This window comes from Pristis pectinata, chromosome 32 (assembly GCF_009764475.1).
Source record: "Pristis pectinata isolate sPriPec2 chromosome 32, sPriPec2.1.pri, whole genome shotgun sequence".
In the NCBI taxonomy this organism is placed as follows: domain Eukaryota; kingdom Metazoa; phylum Chordata; class Chondrichthyes; order Rhinopristiformes; family Pristidae; genus Pristis; species Pristis pectinata.
Window position 1 is genome coordinate 9434457 of NC_067436.1, and position 14650 is coordinate 9449106.

The following is a 14650-nucleotide window of genomic DNA, read 5'->3' on the forward strand; positions in this document are numbered from 1 at the left end:
TAATGTTTGGTGGTGTTTTTTATTTTTAAAAATCACAGTGGGTCCACATGTACAATGAACTAGATTAAATTATAACCAAACAGTAAAATCTGCAACCTCATGCATTTACACATTTTGTTTTTAAAAAGAAAAAAACATTAAAGCTTGATCTACATGTCCAAAGATAGGGCAGATTTCCGACTGATAACTTAAAAATAAACTTGAAACTAATCATGATACTCCTTCAAACCCTAGGGTACAACCATGCCATAATTATGCAAAGAGGTGACACCAAGAACAGGTTTGTGAAATAACTAGATATTTCAGCATTAACTTCTACCAGATCAGTGGAATGGGATATATTTTTTCCATAAATGTGTTTCAATTTAGCCAGCACTAAAATCTGCAATATATACAAATTCAAAACAAACACTATTTGAGTGACATTAATTTATCAGCTGTTCAAGGAAAGAATGAAAGTGACTGTGATGAGGAGTGCTGCTTAAATAACAATGTACAAATGAGCATATCAGGAATAATAAACACTGCATGCATGATTTGTCCATAGGAAGAGAATCACAGGGCAAGTTAAGGGTGGGTTAGGGATGGGAAAATCAAGCATAAATAGCACATTAAGCACCCAAAGTACACCCTATCAATTAAACTTGCAAAGCAATCTTCTTAATACTTCATTCTTTAGGAGAAATTGAATAAGGCAAAACATGCTTCACACAGTCATCTTATTCCTGCTTAGACAAACAAGTTAAAACCTGCCCCATTCGGACAACACAACTTGAGTGTTCTTGGCTGAAACCCACTATCTGATAATGACATTCTTCTGAAATCCTGTCGAGATTCAAAAAGAATCAATTAGTATTTTGAATGTGTAACAAATTGAATTTCAGTACAAAGTAGCTTTCAAGAATGGCCAAGATTGATCTTACAACAAAATATTCAGTGGGATATTACAAGCATATATATTTAGCAATCATGGGGAAACATGCCATGACTGGACCTTAGATTTGGGTGAATGGTGCATTCTGGACAAGTAATGACTGGGAATTTGCTGTAATAGAGATGTTGAAGACAAAGTCAAAACTTAGCAACTTGGTTGGAGTGGCAGACTTGGTTTAATTTCCAGAAACGTAGTTAGAATATGCCATCACTAATGAGTGATCAGAACTGGCGTGGCAAAGGCCAGCATTAACTGTTCAGTTCTATAGAACTTTCTAACCATTTTATATCAGCATCGAATTAGCTAAAGACGTAAATGGATAAATATTTAATAAATGTTGCTACATATCTCAATGGCCCCAGATTTGTGGATTTTACAAGTGTTATATTTATCCAAGTTAAAATTTGGAAATAATTTCTGCAGCAATATAGAAGAGTTATCCTAACAGGTACTTCCATGCTTCTGGGATTGCCCTATTCTTATCAACCGTAGTATTTAGCAATGCAAGAAGTATTTGCACCACACTAAACCAAAAATAAATGGAGATGCTATGAGCATCCCTGACAAGAACATTTGGAAAATATACCATCCGAATAATGCTGTTCATCCATGATGTTATGTCCTTCAAATCGGATTCCCTTGGATTCCTGAAGGCTCATCTCATCCTTGGTATTCTGTATCATTCTATTTGGATCCCTGATGCCTTTACTTCATCAAGCACTACCTCTCAAGAGTATTTATGATCTTATTAATAGAATACTGCAATTCAAGCAGCTCATTTTCAAAAGCTAAATTGATGACTTGGATTGGGAATAAGGATGGACGCAAAGCAAGGTTCAGAGTTGACAAACCTAATTGTTACTGGAGAAAATATAACCAGAGTTATGACCTAACTCAAATACTGAGAGGCACAGATAATGAAGATGGTGAAAGATTATTGGAAGTGGGATTCCAGAGCTGAAGAACAGTTTTCTGCGAGCAAGTTTCAAGTCGCGAGAGATTAGGTAGCAGTTCTCAAGGTCTGATAGGTAGATGAAACAGCCACTTACCAAAACAGCCTAATGTTAATTCATTTTATCTAATCAATCCTGTTCAATAACTATTTAAAATAACAACTAATTGCATTGCAAATATCTCACTACCCATGAGGAAAATGGTTTGGTTAAAATAGTGAGACATGCATTGTTGAAATTAGTATTCAAGTTTCACTTCTCAACAAGGTCAAGACAATTTAAAGGCTTAAAATTACTCTGCAGTACCTGCACTTAGTGCTCTGCTACCCACTAGGTCTGTACTTAGCTGGGTTTTCTGGTGACAACTTCTTTTACAATGCTTCAATGTAATTAACAAGGCATGAGGAAATTTCACTCAAATGCCTTGACTGCTGAACTTAACCAGTTGTCAAAGTTGCTGAATATTTTGAATGTCACAATTAAAAAAATCTATGAAAACATTAATTTTAAAAAGATAGAGCACTTAAAATTAAACAAATACATTTGTATTTCAAATTAATTCAAAAAAATTACCTGAAACTTATCTTCTCCCTCAGACATTTCTCTCTATTGAAATGAATAGAGTTGCTGAACCTGTGTAGGTCTAACTAGGCCCAGTTTTCCAAGGGTATCACGAAGTTACTGCTCTGTAGCTGAATTCCATGACAAGTCCAACTTTGGAGGACAGTCAGGACAATGGCTGGGAGTGTCACACAGGAATTTGCAGAATTCTGCAGTTGCGCACACTTGTATGCAAGTCGAGCTGACTGACAATTCTGAAGGGAGTTGCAAGCATTTCTCAAGAAAACCCAGCCATAGTTTTTAAAGTGTTACTTGGGATATTCCACATGATACAACTAAAATAGTTGAAGTCCAGATAAAAAGGATTCTTTCTTGGTTCTTGCCAATAATAAACCACAATTGATAACAGAATGCCAAATCCTCATCCGTGGAAAAGCTAACGTACACATTTTGACACATTAGACCCAAATATACAATTAAGCTATATAAAATCAAAAAAGAAACATACAGCAAACTACTTACTTGATGATCAAGGTTTAGTTGGTGTTCCTCTGGCGCAAGTTCTTATCCTTATGATTATTTGTGGAATTAGTTTTCCTGTTTTAAATTGTAACAAAGAAATCCAGCAAGTCAATAGCCACTTATGGTATTTATATACACATGCAACAATGGTCTGACACTGTGGAATGAAAACAAACTTAAATCTTGAAACAGATTAGACTGAATAATTAACACACTATCTTGACTTTTTTCAGTGAGCTTCCACAACGAGATGCAAGCAACCCGCAATTGGGCCTCTGTTGCAAGTTCAACCCTTCCTTAGGATGCCAAAATTATGTCAAAATAAAGGTCCGTTTTCTTAACATCCTACCTCACCTCTCTATTCCTCTCAACGTTGCTGTTTCATGCAGATCCAGTGAGATCATTGAAAGCTATACCTGATGTTTCTGGGGAAATTAACCAATATTATTAGCATAGTGTTGACTTATTTTGCTTTGCTATTATTTCTGCTGCCTTAGATTCTTCTGGGCCACAAGCCTCTCTTATACACTTCATATTGTCAGCCAAAGAAAAGCAAACAGTGCTTCTTGCAGGGAAAATAATCTACAGGTATCTGTTAGAGATATAGAATGGTCTTTTAACAAACATAATTTTGTTGCTGGATGCCCAGTACAAGGAGCAAAAAGACTGATTTCTTTCTTCAATTTTAGCAATGAGCTCAGCTTGGTCCACAAGAAAGATCCCTACATTTTGCTGGTAAATGGAGAGGAGAGTCTAGGATCTAAGGGCACAGCCTCAGAATAAAGGGAGATCCGTTTAGAACTGAGATGAGGAGGAATTTCTTCAGCCAGACAGTGGCAACAAATTCCACAGATTTACCAGAGGGCTGTGGAAGCCAAGTCATTGGGTGTATTTAAGGCAGAAATTGATAGGCTCTTGGTTGGTAAGGGAGTTAAGGAGAATGGGGTTTAAAAAAAAATTCAGCCATGATTGAATGGCAGAGCAGACTCGAAGGGCCGAATGGCCTAGTTCTGCTCCTGTATATGGTCTATAAATGGATTAAATGGAAGTATGGTACTGCCGCACACATCATCTCAAACAGCAAAGTCATGCACTATATGAACAAGTCTGTCACAGAGACTCACAGCAGTGCTCAAATCTCGCTAAGAAGTTATTTGCATTTTTAGCTCATTTTTTAAAAATCTTTATTTCTTTTAAATGCTTACTTCATTTTTAGATGTTTCCACGTTCAATCCTTTCCTAGGATTGCCAAACAATGCCAAAGACACCCTAATCCCACCTCTCCTCTCAATGTTGCTATTGGATGTAGTATCAGTGAGAACATTGAAAGCCATAATGTTGTTTCTGGGGAATCAGAAAGACTGTTGCCCAGCTTTATATCTGTTAAAGCCTTTAGAGCAGAGCTTCTTCATTGTATAATTACAGCACTGCTAGGCCGTGGTTCTGGTGTGCAGAAAGCTTCAGGTCAATAACACAGGCCCTCTGTATCTGGAAACAGGTGAACAGAGATGTGGAGTGGGCACAGGGGGCAATAGTAACAGCTTTCCATTACAGCAAAATCTGGCTTGTTGGAAGATTTGCCTATATCCACTGAAATACTCTTACAAGTATATGCACAGAGATAGATATGCGTAGATTATGAAGCAGAATAAACACAATAGTGTTATCCAGAATTATTGAGGACTGCACTACAGTACTATAGGGAAGCTGGTTAAAAACAGAAAGACATGTAGAAAAGGTAAGAAGTGGTTATGCTACCGAATGAAGTAAAAGTGTCATGATAATATCCTATAGTAGCCTCATACAAGGCCAATACCCTTTATAAACCAACAGAAAGAACAAGCGATAGAATTTCAGAAGGCTTTTGATTGGAGGAGGATAAATCAGGTTGAAAGTGAAGTCAAACAACTGTAGTGAAAGCAGAAAATGTTGGAAGCACTCAGCATGTCATTCAATACCTATGGAGTGGGAAACTGAACTGTTCAGCTCTGTAAATGTTTAATCTGGACTTCCACCAGGAACAGGAACAACCCATTTTCAATTACTGGGGGGTGTAACATAATCAATAACCAGGATTTAAGGGTTTAAGATAATGATAGAAGGGAGTTGATTCATCGAGAGGGCGCAGAAAAGATTCACAAGGATGTCACCAGGATTGGAGGGTTTGAGTTATAAGGAGACTGGATTGGCTGGGACTGTTTTCCCTGGCGTGTAGGATGCTGACATTTGTAAAATCATGAGGGGGATAGATGAGATGGACTGTCAGATTTTTTCCACAGGATAGGGGAGTCAAAAACTAGAAGGCATAGGTTTGTGAGAGGGGAAAGGTTTTAAGCAGACCTGAGGGGCAATTCCTCCCCCCCACCCCCCTCCCCCCGCGCGCGCACGCACACACACACACAGAGGGCGGTGCATATACGGAACAAGCTGCCAGAGGAAGTGGTAGAGGTGGGTATGATTATAATGTTTTAAAGATATTTGGACAGGTTCACGGAGAGGGAAGGTTTAGAGGGATATGGGCCAAATGCAGGCAGACGAGACTAGCTCAGGAAAGTCCAGTGGTCAGCATGGACAAGTTGGGCCAAAGGACCTGTTTCCATGCTGTATAACTATGACTAATTATCATTTGTGGAAATAAAGTTGGGGAATCTTAATAGCACTAAGTGATCATGTGACTCCCAAATTGGCACTGAATTGACAACTCGCTCAGATTGGAAGTTGGGATAGGATGGAGAAAGGTTTTACTAAATATGTCACTCACCTGAAACTCGAGCTGAGAGTACTCTGAGCAGTCTGCACTTTAAACTAGCATCTTTACTATTGTACTAAATTTTAACTATATGTATTCATGGTATACTTACATTGGTCCAGAAACTGGCTCATCATCTGCAGCAGTTGAATAGTCAGTTCACAAAGGGAAATGGGAGGAAAAGAGGATAAACGAAAAGAAATATTAGACATTTGAACAAAAAAAGTTAGCGTTAGCACCAACTGCCTTTCACAGTTCAACTTCAACGATACAATTGCTCATGGAGTTAGTCTCTAAATCATTACATTCAAATGGCAAAAAAATGTTATTACATGGTCAGTTAACACCTTTTAAGCTCGTCATGAAATACTGCAACTATATGGACAGATCGCGTAAGTTTAATGTTCATCTTGTCCCCAAGTTCCAGTCGTTCACTGTTTTAGACCAATGAGAAGACGTAACCCAACATCTGATTGTGGAATCCTGCTCAATGTAACTAGTTTATAAGTTTTGTTTAAGTTGGCAAATGGAATTTGCGGGGCTGTGGGGGGGGGGGGGGGGCAGGCAGCAGCGGCACAGGGCGGAAGTGGGAGAAACGGGGCATTAGGGAGTGTTGTGAAAGGTGAAGGGGCAAGAGCAGGATGAGAAGGGAGAAAGGAAATGGGCAGGAGTGGGGGAGGCAGCACAGTCACAAAGAGTGTGGATAGAGAGCACAATGGGGTCAAGATAGCAAGATGGAGGAGAGAAGCAGACAAAAGTGTTGCAATGATATCAAGTCAAGGCTTCAGGAGCTACTTGACATACTGCTGAATGTAATTTTTTTAAAAATCATACATGGTTATATGAATATTCATATGTATTTTTCACAAAAGTGACTGTGATGCAAGTACGAAGGTAGCAATTAATGTTTTCTGACAATAATTCTAGTACATTGGCCTGAGATTTATTTCAGTAGGGCAGCAATGTACAACTAACAAAACTAAATGAATCTAATCTTCATGAGTCATTTATATTTTTTGAAATTATACCACTAGTGTCAAGAACATTACCCTTGCAGGGTTATGAATTATTCTGCAAACATTTTTTTAAATGAATAGTAGCATAGTTTTATGGCCTTTGTAAGGAAAATACAAAATTTTATCTCTGTTCATGATAAAATGATTTGAAACCCCTTAGTTTCCATTTTTGCAATCTGCAGAGAATATCTAATGTTCTTAAATTAATCATTCTTATTTATTCATACTGAAGTGAATACTAATTCATTTTTCACAGTGAAGAAAAAGAATCTGCTATTGTTTTATGCATGTGACTATAAAAGCAACGTATTTAACTTAAAATGTTTAAGAGTTTGTATTGAAATGAAAGATCAAATATTTGAAAGAATCATTTCTAAAGGGCTGACCGAATTTCTCTTAATCTAAGAAACAATGTGCCATTGAATGGTTGGGAACAAAGGTAATAGATGAATGTTCTTTGGACAAGTCCTGAATTGTGCCCACCGGATTAAGCAGGATTCCACAAGGTGTCTGGTGTACATGAAGCAAGTATGGAGATTTATCGCAACGCAGCCACCTGATAGCACGCACCAGGAGTAATGGCAACGTTTCCTGGGCTGTGAAAGTGCCATTACTCCATCTGTACCTTGAGGCACGGAGAGAAAGCCACCGCCAGCACACACAAGTGTCTGGGAAGACCAAAAAAAAGAATCAAACCACAAACCAACAGCTCACAGCCGAGAAACACCAGCAACACACCAGTGGCCACAGGTCTCAGTCACTGGCAAGGACGCATTTGTTAACAGTGTACAAAGAAAACTAGACCAGTTAGACAACCAGACGTCAGAGTGTCGCAAAAATAGTGAAGGTATATACACAATTTATGCATATCAAGAGACGCATCAGGAATTGAGATAAGTACACCAGAGTATATAGGCTGGATTTTCTCCCCTCTACCACCTGTTCTTTATCCCCAGGGTTTGCTTAAGTAGATTCTAAATTATCAATGAACTATATGACTCTTGATAGGACGTAGAGACCAAGCAATTTTTTGCATCAGAGGACTTGCATGGCAGATTAAAAAGCACCTTGTATCATCCGTGAAAACTGAATTATTTATTTCCAATGATTCTTGGTTGTTTCAATGGAACTTAAGGTCACTTAATTCCAGCCCAGGGGTTTTGGTGATTGTGGGGACTGTACAGTACACTCCTTTTAAACTCAGGAGCCAAGCAAATTTCACAAATTAAAAGGCCTCAGGGAGCAAAAGAACGTGCTTATTTTGTTTATTCCTATTCCAGGCTTAAGACTCACATAAAAACTGCAACCAACCTAAACTCCTAAGAATGCAGAGATGCGGGTTGGATCTTAAAAGGAGCGTATTCTACTTAAGGAATATTCTTCAAGTACAAGTGCACCCAGCTCTCAAAATTATTGTGGGGAATCACCTTTATTTCCAGTTGAGATGTTCAGGCTGAGCTGTAACAGAAGCTCATTTACATGGAGCTTCTAATAAAGCAAATTTTGTATGAACACTTTTCAGATACAGTAATTAAGTTCCATCCAAATTAAACTATGGCATTGCTCCCGTATCAGTGAAATGCAACTGTACTTGAATGGGGAGTACAAAAGAGATTGTGAACACAATTGAAAATATTTGAACATTGTACATCTGCCAAATCCCAATTTGCATTTCTTACAGAATAAAGATTGCTTTTTTGACTCACAAATATACAACTTCAAGATATTTCGAACACTTCATTTCTATAGTGGATACAACAGACGAAAAAAAAGCTTGGCCTTGCATCGTAATTATTTCATTCAAAAGGGTATTCATTCAACCTTTTCTATTTTAAGCAATGGGCAAGATTGACATGCATAAAGCCTTGAACAAAAGAGTCTTACCATATTTGTTCAAAACCAGCAGACCTAATTATTCAAACACAATTTTGCCACAGATATATGGTTTCATTCTTGTTCCCTATATCTAAAATATATGTGCACACATGCACAAATCATCTTCTATACAGACATAATTGCATTAGGCAATGACGATTTAGAATGGTAGCCAATTCTTCAAATCAGGGTCAATGATCTGATAAGAAATGCAAGCTGTGGGAAGGTCAAGTACAAAAAAGAAAAACCCAGGAGAATTTTTAGTTCAACACTACACTGGCTAGAATGATTCCTGATTTCTGTGTCTTCACCATATCACCCCTGTGGTATTTACACCGAAAACAATTCAGCTTTTACGCTAGCCATCTGCCATGGCACATGCAGTTGCAGTAATATCCCTGATACAGACCATGGCGTGGTTGGAGTCCTCATCATAAGCCATATAGCTCCAGATGACAGCTAGTTCAGACCTAAGAGGAATCTAAGTTTGCAGGCCATTAGTTCTGGCCAACTCCTGTAACATCCCCAGTACAGAAACAGAGCAGACTAAACCCAAAAAACTCAAACGCAGATTAAAAGAAAAGAAAACAGAACTACAAATCCAGAAATGGGCAGCAGAAAAACTGAATGGAAGATATGAAAAAAAGTTGCGAACGTGGATGAGGACTTGGAAAAAAGTTTTAACATCATGAACTGATGCACTTCAGACTTGAAGCTGAGGAGAAACAAACTCGAGCATGCAATTCTCTCACTTACCACCAGTTTTAGGGTATGATGCAATTGAGAGGGAAAGAAAAGAAGTCACAATAACCGACAAATATCAATACAAACCATAGTTCTAATCTAGAACGGTAGTTTGAAGGTCTCTTTTTGGTCATCTGACCTCATAGGAAATAGACACTGGGAAAATGGCCTGTACTTCTGGAAGAGGGAACTGCATGATCTGGAGCATTTAGAAAATTGGGGTAGCTTGTATTTTTCAAGGAGCTGTTCTTTTAAAAAAAAAGATGGGTATTGCTTTATTTTTTGCCTTACTTTTGATGATGTGGGCGCACATTTCAAGAAGCTTTACCTGTTCATTTTGGCAATCTTTTAGTGTGGTCCAGATTACACTGAGTACTAATTGAGCATTTAGAAGTAAAAATCAGTCCAAAAATAAATTTAATTACCAAGTCTAACATATGAAGTGCAAATTCTCCAATGAACTTCCATCACATACATCTCTAAATTCTTATGTACTTGATGTAACCAGGATTTGAAGTACTTTTCCCTCATCTCCCAAAAACCCATGAACATTGAAAGCAAAGACTGTTTTCACATAGGCTTAAACAAAAGTCTTTGTTTATATGTCCAGGTTTACAAAAATGTTCTATGCTCCTAATGCACATCAAATTAATTGAGAAATAAATGTTATTCTAATAGAGAACCTCTACCATTGTCACTCCTGCCTTAGAGAAGGATGGGTAATTCAATTGCATTGGTAAATCAAATGTCCTATTATCCTGTGAGGCTTCACCAAGTAAGAGGATCCTATTCTATCTCAATCAAATATACAAGATTCTGAGAGGGCTTTATAATATAGATAATTAACTCCTTCCTCTGGTTAGATAATTTAATGTGGGAGCACTGCAAGGACAAAGGCAAGGTCAAGCCATTTATGACAGAGATAAAGTAAAATTTCTTCACACAGGTGATCATAAATCTTTGGAATTTTGAACTTTTGAAGCTGTGAATGCTCAGTCATTACATAAATTTATATAAACTGATGTTTTTTTTAAATTAAGGGACAACAGAATACAGAATTAAACAGACTGGTCAGGAAGTAGGATTACTGAATGATCTAGCAAGCTCCAGGGAACTGTCTGGCCTATTCCTCCTCCTATTTGTTATAATAGCAATTCTGTAACAAACTAGAGCCACAAACAAAAATTTACTGAGAATAATGCAAGTCAGAGATTTGCTAACACTAACAATCTGCAAACAATCTTTGACAAACTTTAAAAAGATAATTAGATATATTTTTTAATCTGACCGTTGAAACAGATTAAATGCTCAGATTGCAATGCCACACTTCACATGGAATGGTCCAATATCTCAGATAAATCAAGTGGGCAGCATCTCTGAATGCAGCAAAACCAGCTAATTGTTTTTGAATTCAGTTAAACTTGAGGTTTTAAGTATGATCCAAAACAATGCTTTAAGCTGTGTCTAATGCACACTGAAAATAATTAATGCTGATACTGAGACAATATTGACCACCAGTTGTTCTAGAAACGACCGATCTAATATTGTAGTGGCATTTGTGAGCAGGCTGATAGGATTCAAAAATCAAATATAAGTGCGTCACTTTCTCTTTCTGGGCTCAATAAACAAAAATGCTCATTCTAACTTCTAACGAGATGCTTCATCAGTCCAATACAGTAAAAGCTTGGTTATTTGTCATTTTACAATCTAACAGCTCTGGTAACTGGCATTTCAGGAACCTTTCAACACAGTTCACCATTCTCCAGTGACCGGTTTCCATATCAGAGTTATCCTCCATATGACAGGAGCTCCCAATAGCAAGTTTACCAAATGTAGTTTTGAATGCTGCTATTACATTCTCATTGTGGGTCTCCCAATAATATTCTACTGTTCTTATTTTTCCCCCAACAACATTATACGTTTATTGAGTAATATAGCTCTCAATTAACCAGCACCTATCAATCCTAGCATATGCTAGTTAAGAGAGCCCTTGGGTAATCCTCTCAGTTACTTTATGGAATACAAGTCAAATGCATTGTTCAATGAGGGTTTCGAAACATCAACTGAAAAATATTCCTCCGAAACAAATTATTTGCAAAAAGGCCATCATAAAAAATTATACAAAACAACATTTTCATTTTCCCCCCTCCACCCCACCCCCCCGAACTTAACCAGATGTATTGTCACTTGATTCAATAATTTTGAGCAGGTTGTTCATTTTGCCTGCTTTACTGAGGGGTATAGTTTCTCAAGCACTTAGTGCAAAAATCTCCATTTACTCCATTTTAAAATTTTAAAATCTCCATTTTAAAGAGTCATCTGGAGTCAGAAGTGGACCTAGTTTTCTCCCACCAATTTTTTTCCCCTGTATTGTTTTATCATTTAAATATTCTGAATAACCCTGTTAGTTTTTCCATTCAATCCAAAACTACTAGGAAACATGACATTTCCTTTCCTTTAAAAACACTTCCACTACAACCAAATAACCAAGTTACAGGCAACGAAAATTCTGGTGAGGAAAGAAATATAGTTTTTGAAATAACCTGGTCTAGATTTACTGTATGAAACAGCAGAAAAACTTGAATGACATTCTTGCCAAAAATGAAATAAGCAAACTTCAGAAGAAAATGGAAACCATATTTTGATTGCTATCAATTACAATTATTCTAACTAGATATACAACCAAAAAAGTTAAATGATCAATTACCAGCAAAAATTCTAAAAAAGAATGCAACTATAATGTTCAATTGAACCCATCAATTATGCTTTTCACAAGATATAAATATTGCTTTTCTATACTGGTTTTCTTGCAGTGATCTAAAATGTACCAAATCTGCCCAAAACCATTAACCTTTGATTTCATTCCAAAGCAAAGGAAAACAATTTGCAGCCACATTAACTACATCTGCGCTAAACTACCCAGCCCTGTTAGGTAAAAATCACATTATGAGAATGGCTCCATGTCCTTTTAAAAAAAACAAACTCATTTTCCAAAGAGATGTTTATAGACCTTTAACTTCAAGCTTTATGAACACAGGAACTCATGTAGACCATTCAACCCTCTAAGCCTGTTCTATGACTCAATTAGATCATGGTTGTACTTTAAATGACCAATCTGCCTTAGTTAGCCATCATTTAATAACCTTCTCTCATAAAAATACTAATGTTAATTTTGAGCCTCAAGAATTTCCTGGTGGAATTCCACATTAATATTGCCTTTTGTCTGAATGAATGTTATCAATTCTGAAATTGCCTCCAACTTTATTATAATCTCCTGTTCAGGTCATACAACCAGAGAAACAAATGCAGAATTGATACAGCACATTTTCTTCAGTTTTTATAGCTCTTCTATGCACTTGTTGACAACTAACTGCATGAAAATATTTAGATAACATTTTCAATTGAATGACCCATTTGTATTCAGGAACAGTGACCAATTTATGTCAAAGGCCTTTGATGACTTCAGCAAGCACTCCTTCACTGATTTACATTCAAACAGCATACATATATGGGTTGACCAAAACAACTGCATGTGACTCACTTCTCTGACACAATTAGAATGAAGATATACTTTATTTGATCTAATCTGACCTATCAGATTTGGATGTAGTGTTTTTAAAATCCTATGCAGTTTAATCCATTCCTTTCATTAATCCATGATCAATGGAACTAAGTGAGTCTTACTTAAATAAACCAACCATCCTATTTTACAAGTCAATTTAGAAAGTTAAAAGCTAATTGCATCTCAATTATGAGAGCTAGTTTTTTTAATCATGAAAAAAACCCTCAATTATTAAATACTGTTTCAAAAAGTCAAATGAATACCTGTTTAAAATGCCTAAATTCTAGGTATACTATGCAAGGCTGCTCATTTAAATGGGACACCTGAAATAGATAAAATGATTAATATGAAAACTCCTTTATTGGGTCTGCTCGTTAACCTAACCATTACAAAACTTGAACAATCTTGATAAAAACACCACAATAATTGCAGCAAAAAAAAATGATACCAAGCTATTGCTTATTTCTAACATCTTGTAATTGAATGTCCCATTTGTATTAAGGAAAAAAGTGACCAATTCATGTCAAAGACCTTTGATGACTTTATCAATCACTTCATCAACCTGAAACGTTGACTCCATTTCTCCCTTCACAGATGATGCCAACCTGAATATTTCCTGCATTTTCTGTTATATCAGATTTACAGCATCTGCAGCATTTTGCTTTATATTAAGACTGATTAAATTTCTGAGACAAGTTCGCAATCCAACAATTACTCCCCTCAGAGCCCTCTGTAGCTGGGAGGTGTAAGACAGAAAAATAAAAGAAATGAGGTTTAAGTTTTGAAAATAATTTAGCAAACAAGACAGAAACCCTTTTGCTGACTGCAAATTTATTTAACCTCTACAGCCATTGTACAAAGGATAGCAAAGCAAGAGTACACACTTAGTAAATTCAGCATACCTGAACAATACTGCATACATACTAAAATGAAGTCTAGAATCATCAAAAAAGGCATTAAATCTATATGCATACTTTTGCCTCTGGTACATTTATCTTAAGACTAAGCATGCAAAATATCCACTTGATATTTTGTTAAAAGAAGTTGAATTTTTGCATCTTTGCTAATACTGTCAGAGTAGAGGAGTTTCACAGTCATTCAACTAGCTCACAGTTGGGTTCAGTGAACTATCTAATTAGATGCAAAGGATTACTACAACAGTAATATGAAAAGTGGTCTGGACAATGTTTTTTTTAAAATGTCCAAGGATTCAAAGCTTATTTGTCAGGCATCATCTTAAAATGAGACCATGTACAATTCAATATCATTTTTCTTTATGCTTTTCCAGTACCTTAATTGCTCTATCGTCCATTTTACTGCTTCTTTCTCCCAAACACTGGTCTTTTTCTTCATTTAACCAATATTACTTTAGTTCCCCAATATTACTTCTCATAATTTGGCAAGATGTCTTACCTCAGTATTACAAAATGACAAACTTTTAAAAATAAGGTTGCACACAAATTGCACCGCCTTGATTCAAATACACCCAGTGCCAAACTCACCCCACTAATAGCAAATATGTATACTGCAAATTTCCACTGAAAAATTGAGGTTTTCCTAAGTTGCATTACTATATAAGATCCTGCCAAAATTCAAGACTTTGTAGTATAACCAATATTAAAGAGAGAAAAACAGGACTGAGCAATTTTATACAAACATATAAAACCACAGAATCTAGAATGATTAAAATCAGTCTAGAATGCCTTGAAATACTTTGTTAGTTTGGGCATCTTT

General features: G+C 36.6%; 1 protein-coding gene across 2 annotated transcripts in view; it reads right to left on the reverse strand.

Annotated features, from left to right (window-relative positions):
• The window catches only part of nptnb (neuroplastin b), a 52825-nt gene continuing 38175 nt past the window's right edge, over nucleotides 1–14650 (reverse strand). For both annotated transcript variants that reach the window (XM_052042704.1, XM_052042703.1), the window contains 3 exons: nucleotides 5832–5856; nucleotides 2971–3045; nucleotides 1–825 (listed from right to left, as the gene is read on the reverse strand). In XM_052042704.1, the coding sequence (XP_051898664.1) occupies nucleotides 2985–3045; nucleotides 5832–5856 (86 nt within the window). In that variant the 3' untranslated portion in view covers nucleotides 1–825; nucleotides 2971–2984. The remainder of the gene's footprint in view (nucleotides 826–2970; nucleotides 3046–5831; nucleotides 5857–14650) is intronic.